Source organism: Euleptes europaea, chromosome 21 (assembly GCF_029931775.1).
Source record: "Euleptes europaea isolate rEulEur1 chromosome 21, rEulEur1.hap1, whole genome shotgun sequence".
NCBI lineage: Eukaryota > Metazoa > Chordata > Lepidosauria > Squamata > Sphaerodactylidae > Euleptes > Euleptes europaea.
This window is the reverse complement of record NC_079332.1, coordinates 16,182,879-16,199,901: the sequence shown is the minus strand read 5'-3', so window position 1 is coordinate 16,199,901 and position 17,023 is coordinate 16,182,879. Positions and strand designations below refer to the sequence as shown.

Here is a 17,023-nt window from a genome sequence, read left to right as displayed (position 1 = left end):
CTGAGAGAGTGTAGATTTGCAGAAAAGTTGTGTGTGTGTGTGTGCAAACGTGGTTCCCATATCGGACAAAGCCAAAGGGGGAAAAGGATAAAGATAGAACCGTAGAATCATAAGAGTTGGAAGGGACCACCAGGGTCATCTAGTCCAACTAGGTCTGCCAGTTCCTGGAGATTTGGGGAGTGGAGTCTAGGGAGAGGGGAGGGACTTCAATGCCGTAGAGTTCAATGGCCAAAGTGGCCATTTTCTCCAGGGGAACTGATCTCTGTCGTCTGGAGATCAGTTGTAATAGCGGGAGATCTCCAGCCACCACCTGGAGCTTAACAAACACAATACCTGTGCTGATAATAACGTAGTTGTAAAAAAAGCAGCACGAGGGCTCACAACAAATTTTTTGTTTCAAAGTTCTATATGATATTCAATGATAAACCAAACGTCATTACTGCATGTAAAATTACAATTTAGTAACAAAACCAAGGTAAGTATTTCTCTCATACACTTTAACAAGCCAAGGAATAAAAAATTAAATAACAGAACCAAGGTAAGTATTACTCTCATACACCTTGACAACTTAATGAGTAAATCAGTCCGTCATGTAAGTGATAGTAAAGTAAAATAGTCTTAATGACCACCAACTTGTGGTTTATGTGCAAATCTCCATTCCACAACGATTCTTTGTGAAGAGCCAAGAAGAGCCAAGACGATACCTCCGGCTAGGTATTCGTTTCGCGTAAGCTTCTTCAGTTGATTTTCAATTTTGATTTTGTTAGCACTTTCCTTGATTATTAAGTGAGACCCTGAGGGTTCATAGACCACTGGTTCCCATGTCCTTCAGAAAGGACATGGATCTCTGTCGTCTGGAGATCAGTTGTAATAGCGGGAGATCTCCAGCCACCACCTGGAGCTTGGCAACCCTAAGTCCAACCTCCTGCACAATGCAGGAAATTCACAAATACCTCCCCCTCATAACCCCAGTGGCCCCTCCTCCATGCCCAGAAGATGGCCAAAAAAAAAACCCCCTCCAGGATCCCTGGCCAATCTGGCCTGGAGGAAAGTTCCTTCCTGACCCCAAAGTATCAATCAGCATTACCCTGGGCATGTAAGAATGGGTCACGAGAGCCAAGCACTGATGCAACCCTTCCTGCCCTCCCTCTCACAGTCTGCCCAAGATCACAGAATCAGCATTGCTGACAGATGGCCATCTAGCCTCTGCTGAAAAACCTCCAAAGCCCTTTATAAATCTCTCCCCTTCATCTAGCCTCTGCTGAAAAACCTCCAAAGCAGGAGAGCCCCCCACCTCCCGAGGAAGCCTGTTCCACCGAGGAACCGCTTCGTGTGGTGTTTGAAACCTTCGTAGAGAGTGGCTTCGTGATGTTAAAGCGAGACCTTCTTAGTCCTCGGTCCAGCTTGCCGAGGTGTTAGGGAACCTTCTTGAACATTTCAACTGCTCGGAATGGTAAAACAACCACCTCCACCAGTCACCGTGTCAAACTGAAGGAAAACAGGGCTCTGGCGCTGTTGGAGAGGCAGCTGAGCACGAAATGGGATAGGAAACTATCGGTCGAATTTGTGCGTGCATGGTATGTGGGACGTATGAGAATACAAGGCTTCCTTATACCCAGGTAGACCATTGGCCCGTCCAGCTCGGTATGGTCTCTTCTGACTGGCAGCTGTTCTCCAGGGGCTCAGCCAAAGGAAGGTCCTTTTCGGGCACCTGGCAGGGATCACACCTGAGACTTTTCAGCCCACCAAGCAAAGGCTCCATCGCTGAGCCACAACCTCACTTCATATGAATTGCGCATAGGGCGTAATGCGTAAGAAAGCGGGAGAGCGTTGAAGAGGCCACAGCTCAGTGGCAATCCGTTTTGCGTGCAGAAGGTCCCAGGTTCGATCCCCAGCCGAAAGGATCAGTTAGTGGGTGATGGGAAATGCCAGAGACCCAGTCAAAGGAGAAACGACTGACTTTGATAGACCTATTCTCTACAGCAGTGGTTCCCAAAGTGGGCAGTACCACCCCCTGGGGGGGCAGTGGGATTACCTAGGGGGGCACAAAGAGGCAAGGGGGCAGCAGGGGGGCGCTAGAGGTAGGCCCCTTCAACTGTGTTGTTCACTAATTTACAATAGGTCAAGACACGGCACCATGTTGGCAAATTTGGTGGAAACGGTCAGAATTTTTCCCCCAGACTTTGAAGAGCTGGTACCACTGGCTCAAGTTCATCAGTTTTGCTGAATAAATTTCAACTAAAAAGTTTTAATTTGATTTTGAATAGATGTGCAATGAATTGTTACTGTTTTGAAATTTTATTGTTATTATCTTCTTTAGTGAATCATGCAAACCCCTATTTTGAATAATGCTTTTTATAGGGTAGGGGGCACTGGGGTTGAGTTTGTGGAACCAAGGGGGCGGTGGCCCGAAAGGTTTGGGAACCCTTGCTCTACAGTATCAGAGGAGCATGCCTATTATATCAGGTGCTGTGGAACACAGGCAGGATAAATGCTGCTACAGTCGTCTTGTTTGTGGGCTTCGTAGAGGCGCCTAGTTGGCCACGGTGTGAACAGACCGCTGGACTTGATGGACCTGGGTCTGATCCAGCAGGGCTTTTCTTACGTTCTTTTGTTCTTACGTTCTTTTGTTTGTGGGCTTCCCAAAGGCACCTGGTTGGCCACTGTGTGTATAGCCTGCTGGACTTGATGGACCTGGGTCTGATCCAGCAGGGCTTTTCTTATGTTCTTATGTTCTCACCAAGGGCCAGGCTCCGTAGACGGCAGCTTCTTGTGTTCAAGACATCAAGTTGGGTGGGGGGAAGACTACCAAGCCCTTTATAAATCTCTCCCCTTCATCATCTCTCTTCCCAGTAGTAACTTCTCTCTCTTTTCTTCTTGCAGGTGATCACCCTGGAAGGATGGGTCGACATCATGTACTACGTCATGGACGCGCACTCTTTTTACAATTTTATATATTTTATACTACTTATAATAGTAAGTATGGGGCAGGCCCAGAGAGGCGGGCATGCCCGTCGTATGTTTTTATAAGTAGCCTTCCTCAAAGCCCATATTCTGAAGAGCTTCAGGCCTAGGGTTGCCAGGTCTCCCTCCAGTTTCAGCAGATGACCCCGCGTTCTAGTATTATGAGAGAGGGAGAAAAGCTCCTCCCTGTCCACTCTCCACACCATGCATCATTTTATAGACCTCCATCATGTCTCCCCTTAAGCGCCTTCTTTACAAGCTAAACAGACCTAAGTGTCTCAACTGCTCCTCAGAGGGCAGTTGCTCTACCCACCCACCCCCTATCATTTCGGTTGCTCTTTTCTGTAGTATGACATGTAGTCATAAAGGCAAATGCGATCTTGGGCTGTATCAACAGAAGTATAGTGTCCAGATCAAGTGAAGTGATGGTATCACTTTACTCTGCTCTGGTTAGACCTCACCTAGAGTATTGTGTTCAGTTTTGGGAACCTCAGTTTAAGAAGGATGTAGACAAGCTGGAAGGTGTCTAGAGGAGGGCAACCAAGATGGTGAGGGGAATGGAGACCAAGTCCTGTGAGGAAAGGTTGGAGGAGCTGGGTATGTTTAACCTGAAGAGGAGAAGACTGAGAGGGGATATGATAACCATCTTCATGTACTTGAAGGGCTGTCATAGAGAGGAGGGTGCCGAGTTGTTTTCTGTTGCTCCAGGTCGGACCAAAACCAACGGGTTGAAATTAAATCATTTCAGTCCTTATATCCCTCCAACACTAGATATATGCTGCTCAAGATCAATTGATCAAGGAGCTTCTAAGGGATAAAAGGAAAGGAAAGGAAAGGAAAAAGGAAATTAAATCAAAAGAGTTTCCGTCTAGACATTACGAAGAATTTTTCTAACAGAGCAGTTCCTCAGTGGAACAGACTTCCTCAAGAGGTGGTAAGCTCTCCTCCCTGGAGGTTTTTAAACAGGCTAGATGGCCATCTGTCAGCAATGCTGATTCTATAACCTTGGGCAGTTTATGGGAGGGCATCTTGGCCATCTTCTGGGCATGCAGTAGGGGTCACTGGGTGTGTGTGGGAGAGGTAGTTGGGAGTTCCCTGCATTGTGCAGGGGGTTGGACTAGATGACCCTGGTGGTCCCTTCCAACTCCATGATTCTATTATTCTAAACAGCCCTACGCATTTCAACCACTGTTCAGAGGGCAGTCACTCTCCCCCCCCACCCCGATCATTTTGGTTGCTCTTTTCTGTAGTATGACATGTAGTCATAGATATGGTTCTCGGTTAGGGTTGCCTTTTGATTGTCCACTTCCAAAGGCCAGGGAAATAGCATGTCCCTTTTAGACACGCGCCCTGCCCGGGGTTATGCCTGATCTGTCTCCTTTTGGGCTTTCCCCCCCAGGTCGGTTCTTTCTTCATGATTAACTTGTGCCTGGTTGTGATAGCAACACAGTTTTCTGAAACAAAACAACGGGAGAACCAGCTGATGAAGGAGCAGCGAGCCCGCTACCTCTCGAACGACAGCACAATCGCCAGCTTCTCCGAGCCGGGGAGCTGCTACGATGAACTCCTCAAGTACATCTGCCACATTTTCAGGAAAGTCAAACGGCGGACGTTGCGCGTCTACAACAACTGGCAGAGCAAGCGGCGGAAAAAGGTGGACCCCGACAGCGGTGCCGGCGGGCAAGGCCGCCCGCGCAAAAAGCGCATCACCTCCATCCACCACCTGATCCACCACCATCACCACCACCACCACCACTACCACATAAGCAACGGGAGCCCCCAAGGGCCGCGACTGAACCCGGAGATCTGCGACCTGGAACTGAAGGTCATGAAACCCGGAGGCCAGCTGATGCTTCCGCCATCGTCCCCCAACCTCCGGAGCTCCCCGGACTCGGACTCCGTCCACAGCGTTTACCATGCCGACTGCCGCGCGGAAGGGGCCCAGGTGAAACGCAAGTCTTCCAACGTCTCAGCAAGCATCAGGCTCGCGAACCGTGGCAACACGAACTACCCGACCATCTTGCCTTCCCCCGCGAGCAGGGCCGGGGTCGCGCTGGCCCCCCAAGGGAAGAAAAACGGTGGCGGCGGCACCCCCATGGCCATGGTCAACAGCCCGGCTCGCTTGAACGTGGATCCTTACGAGAGGCTCCAGCATTTGGTAGGAGAACGTGGTAAGAAGCTCCTTAATGTAGTTTCGAGGCAGTGGTGGGCAAAGGGAGGTGACAGACTTGTGTCAAAAGGGGGTTCATGGAAATTACTGGGAAATGCCTCATATCAGTACGGGTAGCGATTCATAAACGTCACGGGTTATGGGATTCTCCTTTCCCACAGTGTATGGGGTGGAGGGTGGGCTGCTATTTATTTATTTGCTTGTTGGTTTATTTATTGCGTTTCTCTCCCACCCTCATTCCCAGCAAGCTGGGCTCAGAGCAACCTAATATAATCATAACATAATAATAAAAAATAAAATAATAACACAACATAATAATAAAACAGTAGTTAAAACATACATTAAAACATACTTTAAAACTCATTCTTCATTTTGCATAAAAAAAAAAAGATGGCATTTCCTTCCGTTCGTAGACACTAGACAGGCCTGGTCCCCCAGATAGTGGTCCCCCAGATAGTGGTCCCCCAGATCAAGTTGGGGGAGGATGGGGAGGCCAAGCAATTGATGAAAGTGAAAAAGGCTTGCTGTGGTGTTCAGCTATGGAGCCTTGCATTGAGAACCAGGCCTCCGCTGCCTGGAGCGGCTGGACCTCAATTGCCGGTCTGTAAAATGGGCCCACTTTGGATGCATTTTGTCATTGTCATTTTTCTTTTTAAGACCTGGAGGACCTGAATTATCCCTCTTGCTGAGCCAAAGGTATTCAGCGCTGCCTGATATGCGTTGATGATGCGTCTCGAGAGCGTTCATGTGCAAGCTGAGCAGATTTGCATCAAGTCCTCTGGTTTTGCATAACGCATTCCCCAACTGGGGCTTTTTTGCATAATTTATTTTAATTTGGGTACTCCTGGGGAGGGGCAAAGCACTCTTCCGGTCACAGCAACTGGGTAGCATTTTCAATCACTCTTCTATGGCTTCTGAAGTTTCTGCAGACCGTGTGTGTTTGCACTGCAGTAAGGGCTGCGGAGATGGTGGGGAAGGGTTCAGCATTTAGATCAGGGGTGTCGAACTCATTTGTTATGAGGGCCGGATAGGACATCAGTGTCACCTGGTGGGGCCGGTCCATGCCTCCCCAGCCCAGATTGGGAGTGTGGGGCGGCCTCGGCTGGCTCGCAGGCCAGATAAGAGCTTCCAAGGGGCCAGATCCAGCCCCTGGGCCATATGTTTGACACCGCTGATCTAGATCAAAAATTGTGGGTCGCAACCCCTTATGGGGTCGTGTAACTGAATGAGGGTATTGCAAAAAAATTGGCAACAGTAAAAGGTTTCTTTATGATTTTATTTTCAGTAAATGTTTGGTTTGTATACCTATTTTGTATTCCTATATACCTGGGTCACGTAAAAAATTTCTCGGGCGAAAAGGGGTCGTGAGTGGAAAAAGTTTAAGAAGCCCCGATCTAGACAATATGTCGGAGAAAGGAATCCGAGATGGGCGGGAGTTTCCCCAAAAAAGGGAGTCGCTAATGGAACAATTGCAAATATTACCAGTTGCAAAGGAAACTGGGAGGTTGTCTAAAGAACCTCGTGTGGCTTCCTCAAAAGCGAAGTGATATGTTTGGGGGAAAGGGAATCTGTATAGGGAATAGAAGATGGGACAGTTCTCTTGGCAGAACTGCAGACAAGAAGCCCAGATCTGTAGGGATGGTGTCCTTCAAACTACCGCTCAAAATGATCTGAGGTTGGAAAGGGGTGTTCAGAACAACGAACGGGGTGCTTTTTTCTGGTGTATTCAGAAGAAAGGGAAGGCAAAGGTAAGGCCTCTGATCTGTGAGGAAGGGGACGTAGTTACGTAATTTATGAAATGTGGAATTGCTCAAGTACTATCTTGCCTTGATTGACCGCCGAAAGAGGAACTGTGAACAACCGCATAAAAGTAGCATGAATGGTTGGTGGGGATAGGAGTGGAGATCGAGATTTAGGAGGACTTGGTTGGGATTCCTAGGTACTGTGCAATAAATGCAGGTGTTCTAGGGTACTAAAGAAACTTGATAACATACTGTTGGGACTCGCTTTATTGGCTGGTCAAAATTCTCGATTACTGAGGGAACAATGCGTGTGCATTAGCAGATCCTCAAAACTGGAAGACTTACCTCATTATATTCTTTCTTTCCCCCTGTATGATGGTCCTAGGGCCAAATTCTTATCAGGAATATTATTCATTATTATGGCATTTTGGATGAGGATAAAATTAAATTTCTGCTGTCCGGCATGGATGTTTATGTTACACATAGGGTTTCTTTGTTTGCCCTAACAGCAAAGAAAATAAGATCTAAGGTTTCTGAAGGAGCTATCAAGTTTAAAACGATGAATTAGTATATGTTAGTATATTTTGGTATCTGTTTTAACATTTTAATGGCTGACTTGCTTTTTTTATATCGATGTATTACTATGTTTCAGCTATGTGTAATGGCCAATGGCCACATACAATAAATTTTCTGGATTCTGTTGGGACTTCTGACAATAATTTAGGATATCACTGTTAAATCGGGGAAGGATAGGATAAAAATCAACTAAATAAGTGACACAAATAACTTCTTTGACTTGCAGGTCTTTTCCGGACGTCCAGCAGGCTGTCGGGCTTGAACGTCTCCTGCCCGCTGCCCAGCCCGCAGGCCAGCATGTTGAACTGCGAGCTGCAGAACTGCCCGTATTGCGCCAGCATCTTGGAGGACCCCGAGTTCGAGTTCAGCGAATCGGACAGCTATGAGTCCGACGGCGACACTGGGGTCTACGAGTTCACCCAGGATGTGAAGCATGGGGACCAGAGAGACCAGATCCAGCAACAGAGGAACAAGAAGAAGAAAAAGAAGAAGAAGAAGCCGGAGGAGAGGAACCGAGTCTGCCGACTTTGGAAGGCCTTTGGCAACAAGCTGAAGAGGATTGTGGAGAGCAAGTACTTCAATCGCGGGATCATGATTGCCATCTTGATCAACACATTGAGCATGGGTATTGAATATCACGAGCAGGTAGGTGGCCCCTATTGGATCAAACGGGTTTCTCAAGAACGGGAGTATTACCATAAACAGGTTTGGCGCTGGTGCTGTTGAGCCAATAACCACACACCACGGGCATGAAAAGAGTAAAAGTTTATTTCTGTGCACACAAATAAGAGAGAAGCACACCGTTACTCCCAATCACAGATAATATATAGCATCTCATTTCCCCCTTCCGTTATACATATTTGGAAAGCACAATACTAATTGGCACATCTACTCATTATTATTCAAGCATGAGTACAGCTTACTATCATATAATTAAACTCCCATGGCAATCGCGCAGCCATCCTTGAAGGAGGGCCACTTTCTAACAATAGTTGTATTTTGGCCATCCCTACGTCTCTCGGTAACTCTCGGTCATTTTCCAAGGTCGGCCTGAGCTTGTTGTGATCTTAGCAGCGTTGATGAAACTCCAGATGTTCCTCTTGGTATCTGTAATTCCCTACCAAAGCTGTGAACATCTCAACTTCAGTCAGGCCTTCTTGCTATGCACATTTGAGCCTAATGAAACCTTAATCCAGTATGAGGGTCTGGATCTTTATTTAGGGCCTGGGTCTTTCAGGCCTGGGTATCAGGATGAAACATCTGGTCAAACTTCACCTGGAGGGCTTCTTCCTTCAGCATCCTCTTCTCCGTTATGTGGCAGAACTGGGACCAATTACCTAGCTGGCTTCTCCATCCTCATTGGCTCTTGGAGGGTTATCCTAATAACATCAGCCTGCTGGGCTCAGATCGCTTTACTCTGCTTAGACCCCACCTAGAGTATTGTGTTCAGTTTTGGGCACCACAATTTAAGAAGGGTGTAGACAAGCTGGAACATGTTCAGAGGAGGGCAACAAAGATGGAGACCAAGTCCTATGAGGAAAGGTTGAAGGAGCTGAGTATGTTTAGCCTGAAGAGGAGAAGACTGAGAGGGTGATAGGATAACCATCTTCAAGTCCTTGAAGGGCTGTCATGGAGAGGATAGTGCCGAGTTGTTTTCTGTTGCCCCAGAAGGTCGGACCAGAACTGACGGGTTGAACTTTCTAACAGTTAGAACTTTCTAACGGGCTTCCTCGGGAGGTGGTGAGCTCTCCTTCCCTGGAGGTTTTTAAACAGAGGCTAGATGGCCATCTGTCAGCAATGCTGATTCTATGACCTTAGGCAGATCATGAGAGGGAGGGCACCTTGCCCATCTTCTGGGCATGGAGTAGGGGTCACTGGGGGTGTGGGAGGGGGGAGGGAGTTGTGAATTTCCTGCATTGTGCAGGGGGTTGGGCTAGATGACCCTGGTGGTCCCTTCCAACTCTATGATTCTACAGCTGAACTATCTCGCCCCTGTCCCAGGCATACTCTGATCTTGACTGCGAGACAAACCCTGATTTCCCCGGCATGAAAAGATCTCTCCAGTGTTGTGGATTTTTTTTTAGTATTTAGAGAAGGGAGGGGGAAGCATACTGTTCACACTAATACTGAGAACAGCATGGTGTCAAGAAACGGTTTCTGAAAGGCGAGGACGCGGCGTCCCTCTTGCCGGGCTGGAATGAAAAGAGGTGACTCACAGCGAGAGGCGGCAGGTGGAGACGCTGGATGGGGAAAGCTGCTCGCTTCTTGGATTCTGATCTTCTCCCTTTTCTTGGAAGAACAGTTCAATCTCGGAGGTTAGACCGATTCAGAGCCAGAGTGGTGCAGTGGTTAAGAGCGGAGGTTTGGAGCGGTGGACTCTGATCTGGAGAACCGGGTTCGATTCCCCACTCCTCCACATGAGCGGCGGAGGCTAATCTGGTGAACCGGGTTCGATTTCCCGTTCCTCCACATGAAGCCAGCTGGGTGACCTTGGGCTAGTCACAGCTCTCTTAGAGCTCTCTCAGCGCCACCAACCTTTGTGGCTACTTTGCGTCTACTGAGAGCCAGCGTGGTGTAGTGGTTAAGAGCGGAGGTTTGGAGCGGCGGACTTTAATCTGGCGAACCGGGTTTGATTCCCCACTCCTCCACATGAAGCCAGCTGGGTGACCTTGGGCTAGTCACAGTTCCCTCCAAACTCACTCAGCCCCACTTACCTCACAAGGTGTCTGCTGTGGGGAGGGGAAGGGAAGGGGATTGTAAACCGGTTTGATTCTTCCTTAAGTGGTAGAGAAAGTCAGCATATAAAAGCCAACTCTTCTTCTTCTCCTCCTCCTCCTCCTCCGCAAATCTGGTGTGCGCTTTCTCTGCCTCCCTTCCCCTTTACAGCTGATATTCTGAGAAATAAATAATTCACACCGTGTAAACTCTCAGCGTTTAACTCCGGAAGCAAAACCAATTTGTCCGGCGGGTTCCTGGAAGCCCTAGACACGACTGTGTGTTATTCCCTGAAAAGCGCATGGAATCGTTTCAGATTGTTTTTTTCTTTCATTTTTAATTTTCTGCTGAATAATAAATAGTGTACAAAAAAGAAAAACAGTCATGAAAGTAACAAAAAAATAACAAAATTGCTGTTTGAGTAACAATGAATAACAGTTCTAACCAAACCACCTCTCTGCCAAAACTTAATATCCACTAATACGTCCCAATCTTCTGTTTAGCAAGTAAGTGAATTAGCACAGTTTGACCTCTGGCCCAAATGATCTTTATTCTAAAGTATTCCAATCCATAAGACTCACAAGCGCAGTCTGCTCTTTTGGTTTTATTCTGTTCTGACAATTTATGAATAGAGGCTACCTTTGTACAAATAATAACTACGTTGGTCTATTGGTGGGAGAAATGTTGTGAGTCTGCCGCTGATTGATGGCGACCCCATAGGGCTCTTACACAAGAGACAAACTGGGCGGCGGGGGGGGGGGGGTTGCCATTGCCTTCCTCTGCATAGCAACCCTTGGCTTCCTTGACGGTCTCCCATCCAAGTACTAACCAAAGCTGACTCTGCTTAGCTTCCAAAATCTGATGAGATCGGGCTAGTCTGGGTTATCCAGAAGAGGGCAAGAGATGAACAGAGGTGGTTTTGCCATTGCCTGCCTCTGTGTAGCAACCCTGGACTTCCTTGGTAGTCTCCCACCCAAGTACTAACCAGGGCCGACTCTGCTTAGCTTCTGAGATCTGACGAGATCAGGCTAGCCTGGGCCATCCAGGTCAAGGGAAGAGATGAACATAGGTGGTTTGCAATTGCCTGCCTCTGCATAGCAACCCTTGACTTCCTTAGTGGTCTCCCATCCAAATACTAACCAGGGTCAACCCTGCTTAGCTTCTGACATCTGACGAGATTGGGCTAGCCTGGGCCATCCAGGTCAGGGCAAGAGACAAACAGAGGGTTTTGCCATTGCCTGCCTCTGCCTCTGACCGTAGTGACCCTGGTTAGCTTCTATGGAGATCGGGCTAGCCTGGGCCATCCAGGTCAGGGCAGAGACAGCCAGAGGTGGTTTGCCATTGCCCGCCTCTGCTTAGGAACCCTGGACTTCCTTAGTGGTCTCCCATCCAAATACTAACCAGGGTCAACCCTGCTTAGCTTCTGACATCTGACGAGATTGGGCTAGCCTGGGCCATCCAGGTCAGGGCAAGAGACAAACAGAGGGTTTTGCCATTGCCTGCCTCTGCATAGCAACCCTGGACTTCCTCGGTGGTCTCCCATCCAAGGACTAACCGGGACCATCCCTGCTCAGCTTCCGAAATCTGATAAAATCAGGCTAGCCCAGGCCATCCAGTTCAGAGCTTGCAAGCTACTCTTTTCTCCTTAACCAAGATAAGCCAAACTTCGATAGATGGTAAAGTAAGACACAGGTAGAGGATGGGAAAGAGTTGGCTTGACAACAGTACATGTGAAAGAGATCTGGGAGTCTTAGTGGACCACAAACTGAACATGAGTCAACAGTGTGATATGGCGGCTAAGAAGGCCAATGCAATTCTGGGCTGCATCAATAGAAGTATTGTGTCTAGATCAAGGGAAGTAATACTACAACTGTATTCTGCATTGGTCAGACCTCACTTGGAATACCGTGTCCAGTTTTGGGCTCCACAATTTAAGAAGGATATTGACAAGTTGGAGCGTGTCCAGAGGAGAGCGACCAGAATGGTCAAAGGTCTGGAATCCATGCCCTATGAGGAGAGACTTTGGGAGTTGGGTTTGTTTAGTTTGGAGAAGAGAAGGTTGAGGGGAGACACGATAGCCATGTTTCAATATTGGAAGGGATGTCATGTTGATGAGGGAACTAGCTTGTTCTCTGTTGCTCCAGAGACTAGGACACGGAGTAATGGATTTAAACTAAGAGAAAAGCGATTCCACCTAAACGTTAGGAAGAACTTCCTGCCGGTGAGGGCTGTTCGACGGTGGAATGTGCTGCCTTGGAGGGTGGTGGAGTCCCCGTCTTTGGAGGTCTTTAAGCAGAGGCTGGATGGCCATCTGTGGGGAGTGCTTTGATTGTGGGATCCTGCATGGCGGGGGGAGGGTTGGGGTCACTGGGGATGTGCGGGGGGGAGGTAGTTGTTAATTTCCTGCATTGGGCTAGATGACCCTGGTGGTCCCGTCCAACTCTATGATTCTATGATTCTAGGGTGGGGACTGGGGAGGGGAGAAACTTCAATGCCACAGAGACCAGTTGCCAAAGTGGCCATTTTCTCCAGGTGAACTGATTTCTGTAGGCTGGAGATCTGTTGTAATAGCAGATCTCCAGCTAATACCTAGAGGTTGGCAAACCTCATAACTGATTTGCATGCTCCAACCCTTTGTTCCTCTGTGTCAGGGCAGAACAATGTAGGGGTAGGCAGGGAAATCAGGGAGCAATGCTGTCACAGCCCCTGGTCTCTCTTTACTACAGCGACACGGGGCTTTCCGTTTCAGCAGGAACCCCGCTCCTTCCGCTATGACTGGTTCTGCTCACCGAGAGTCAGTCTTTGGCCGATCACTCTCCTTTCTTGCAAGATAATACCAGAGATACCAAGATAATATTTTCTCATAATACCAGAATGCAGGGTCATCTAAAGCTGGAGGGTGAGACATTCAAAAGAGCCAGCATGGTGTAGTGGTTAAAAGCAGTGGTTAGGAGTGGTGGACTGTAATCTGGTGAACCGGGTTGGTTTCCCCACTCCTCCACGTGAAGTCTGCTGGGTGACCTTGGGCTAGTCACAGCTCTTCTAGAGCTTGCTCAGCCCCACCTACCTCGCAGGGTGTCTGTTGTGGGGAGGGGAAGGGAAGGGGATGGTAAGCTGGTTTGATTCTTCCTTAAGTGGTAGAGAAAGTCGGCATATAAAAACCAACTCTTCTTCAGACAAAAGAAAATATTTCTTCACACAAATGGTGGAACTCCCTGCCCCAGGGTGTGGTGATGGCTGCCAACTTGGAAGGCTTTAAGAGGGGAGCGGACATGTTCATGGAGGATCGGGCTATCCATGGCTACTAGTCAAAATGAGTACTGGTCATGATGCATACCTTCTCGCTCTAGTTTCAGAGGAGCATGCCTGTTATCTTGGGTGTTGTGGGACACAGGCAGGATGGTGCTGCTGCAGTCGTCTTGTTTGTGGCTTCCTAGAGGCACCTGGTTGGCCACTGTGTGAACAGACGGCTGGACTTGATGGGCCTTGGTCTGATCCAGCGGGGCTTTTCTTATATGGGGTTTCTCCCCCGCCGGGTGGTGGTGGAAAGGGCAGTCAAGTCACAGCTGACTTATGGCTACCCTGTAGGGTTTTCAATGCAAGAGACGTTTGGAGGTGGTTTGCCATTGTCTACCTCCACGTGGGCTGAGAGAGTTCTGAGAGAACTATGACTAGCCCAAGGTCACCCAGCAGGCTTTATGGGGAGGAGTGGGGAATTGAAGCCGGTTCTCCAGATTAGAGTTAAGGGAGGCTGAGGAATCTCCTATGGGAAGGGTCAGCCCGGATGATGAAACAAGTAGCTAAATTTTGTGCTGCCATGTACAAGATCTGCCAAACAAAGCAGGGGGCTTGGCAATCAAACCTAAAATGGAGAATGTTATTTTAATCTGAGGTTTTCAGCTAATTTATCTATTTAACAATTATATATCCCATAGTTTTCGATATTGTATCTTTTAATTCTATTTTGTAATTGATATGGGTGTTTTGGTGACTTCGCCGTATTCATAAATCTGATTAGCAGTCATATATAAAGTCTGCTGCTTAAAGTTGGGCCATGGCACCTAGATTATTTTTTAATTTTTTCTTTTAATATTTAGTGAATTTTAGTTTCTTAAATATTAGTCAAGAATTTTAGCCAGGTATTGTCTTTTTAAAATCAATGTAATCTTTTATCTCATGTATAGATGATACAAATGTTTTACTGGCATATGCCGTACTAATAAATCTGATTCTGATTAGAGTCCGCTGCTCATGTGGAGGAGTGGGGAATCAAACCCGGTTCTCCGGATTAGAGTCCGCTGCTCATATGGAGGAGTGTGGAATCAAACCCGGTTCTCCAGATTCTCTGAGTTGGGAATCAAACCAGGTTCTCCTGCCTCTCTGAACGACTAATACTAGAGGCAGAGAGTGTAACTATAATACACAGAATGAAGGTCTTGTATGAACTGCGGGTGGAAATCCAAACAGACTGGATTTCAAAATTGCGTTCTTCCAGTGGGTTTCGTTCCATCCTGAATTTTGAATTCCATGAAGCACAGTTTGAGAACCGCTGCTCTAGGCTGATCTTGTATTAAGCAGGGGGTTGGACTAGATGGCCTCTGTGGACCCTTCCGACTCGACAGTTCTATGAAAACAGGGACAGTCCTTTCTGTCAATTGTCAAAAGGTTGGCTCTGCCACTTCCGCCTCAGCCCACTCCTTTTTTGAGCAAAGACCACTTTCCCTCCTCCCGTTTCGTTACCGCTTGGAGATCTGAGGGCGCTCTGTATCTCCGGCTTTGCAAACCGTCGCCTGGAGCTTCCCTGGCAAGAAAAAAAGGCTCATGGCGACCGGCTGCGCTTCCTCATGCTTTAACTCTCGTGCAGCAGCCCCGGGCAAAACCCAGAGGACCACTTTCTGATCTCCATCTGCTTCGGCGCAAGGCACTTAGAAGGAAAACCTGGCTGTTGTTAGCCAATTTGTTTGCAAGCTAAGCTGTGGCTTCCACAGTCCAGCACGTACGGAGACATCCGCGGGGCTTGGCTTGGAAATTCCTGCTTTCTGTTCGCAGCCTGGAGATAAATTGATGGCGGCAGAGGCCTTAATGTTGCCATGTTTTCTTCCTCCTGGGCTTGAACAACGGGAGGAAATCTTGCCGCGATCAAGACTCTCCAAACGCCAAGAGCTCTGAAAATGCACTGCTCAAGAAAACGTTGAAGGTGATGATCAGAATTTGGCCCGGGTCCAAACGAGTCAGTGTATTTGGGGGGAATCCACCGACGGCGTCAGATTCAGATAGTTTATTTGCGGCCCTTGGCCAGATAAAACAAGATCCATGGACTAAAACGGTCTTACCGACAAAGGTTTACAGACCGAGTCTTAAGTCACTTAAAAAGATCAAAATAATAAAATAAATAACATCCGCGTTGCATCTGCCATTTGGCCTAGGAGACTACTCTGTGGCAACGAATTTTCATTGCAGCCATACAAAATTTTGCTACCTGAGAGGTGATTGAGGGCTTATCTCCTTGTAGGAGCTTTTCTATCTTTTCTCTTTCCCTGTCAGGTCCCATTCTCAGTATGAGAGGCTCAATAAACTTAGAATGGGGTATAATGTCAAAGATAGGACATTTTGGAGGACTTTCATTCATAGGGTCGCCACGAGTCGGAAGCGACTTGACGGCACTTAACACGCACACACATAGTGTAATAGTTACAGCCATGGGAAAGAAAGGTGAAGACACCTTTATAACATCTTCTGGTAAATATTTCTACTTCCTCGTAGTCAGTATTTCCAGGCTCCAAATCAAAATGGAAGGCAGTGCAGACCTAACCAGAACTTGATTATGCTAAGGTTTCACAGACAAGCTCCATGGAAACCCAAGTACGTTCTTCTTGGAAGTCTTCCCAGAACTCCTGACTGCATAGTATCTAATCTAGTCCAAACCATCTATTTTATTTATTTGGGGTTCTATCCTTTTGCATCTTTAAAAAAAAAAAAAGCAAAACCTGAAAACACGAATTCAGAATTTAGGATGGAACGAAACCCGCTGGATTTCCACACGCAGTTCATACAAGACCTTCATTCTGTGTGTATTATAGTTACACTCTCTGGTATTAGTGCTTAAGAGTGGTAGACTGTAATCTGGAGAACCGGGTTCGATTCACCACTCCTCCACATGAGTGGTGGACTCTAATCTGGAGAACCGGGTTTGGTTCCCCACTGCGGCACATGAGCGGCAAACTCTAATCTGGAGAACCGGGGTTTGATTCCCCACTCCTCCACATGAGCAGGGGACTCTAATCTGGAGAACCAGGTTGGATTCCCCCCTCCTCCTTATGAAGCCAGCTGGGTGACCTTGGGCTAGTCACAGTTCTCTCCGAACTCCCTCAGCCCCACCTACCTCACAGGGTGTCTGTTGTAGGGAGGGGAAGGGAAGACAATTGTAACACGATTTGATTCTTCCTTAAGTGGTAGAGAAAGTCAGCATATAAAAAACAACTCTTCTACTTGTCCTTCCTCTTTTTCTACAAGACTGGGAGAAGCCTCAGGTTTGCAGAAAAATATGAAAAGTAAAAACAAAAATTTATTAGATGGGGGATAAAAACCTTGCAATTACTGAAGGGGTGTCTGCTTCTTTAAGATGGGGGTTAAAAACCCTCCAACTACTGAAGCTGTGTCTGCTTCTTTAAGAAAAAGATCTCATGCAACTATGTTGTGAGGACTCAGGGGCCATTTTGTCAGTTGCTAGTCAACCCCCAACCAACATTACTGAGCATTCCCTTGGTTGTCAGCATGGGGAGGAAGCCTAAAAAAGATCAAAGAAAGAAGGGAAAGCTGGAGGGGGAGAAGCCAGCATGGTGTAGTGGTTAAGAGT

At 47.6% G+C, this 17,023-nt stretch overlaps 1 protein-coding gene across 1 annotated transcript in view; it reads left to right on the top strand.

The window, feature by feature from the left end:
• The window catches only part of CACNA1H (calcium voltage-gated channel subunit alpha1 H), a 343,498-nt gene that overhangs the window by 232,162 nt on the left and 94,313 nt on the right, over positions 1–17,023 (top strand). The window contains exons 8-10 of the mRNA XM_056866218.1: positions 2,884–2,976; positions 4,364–5,135; positions 7,679–8,097. Coding sequence (XP_056722196.1) covers positions 2,884–2,976; positions 4,364–5,135; positions 7,679–8,097 — 1,284 coding nt within the window. The remainder of the gene's footprint in view (positions 1–2,883; positions 2,977–4,363; positions 5,136–7,678; positions 8,098–17,023) is intronic.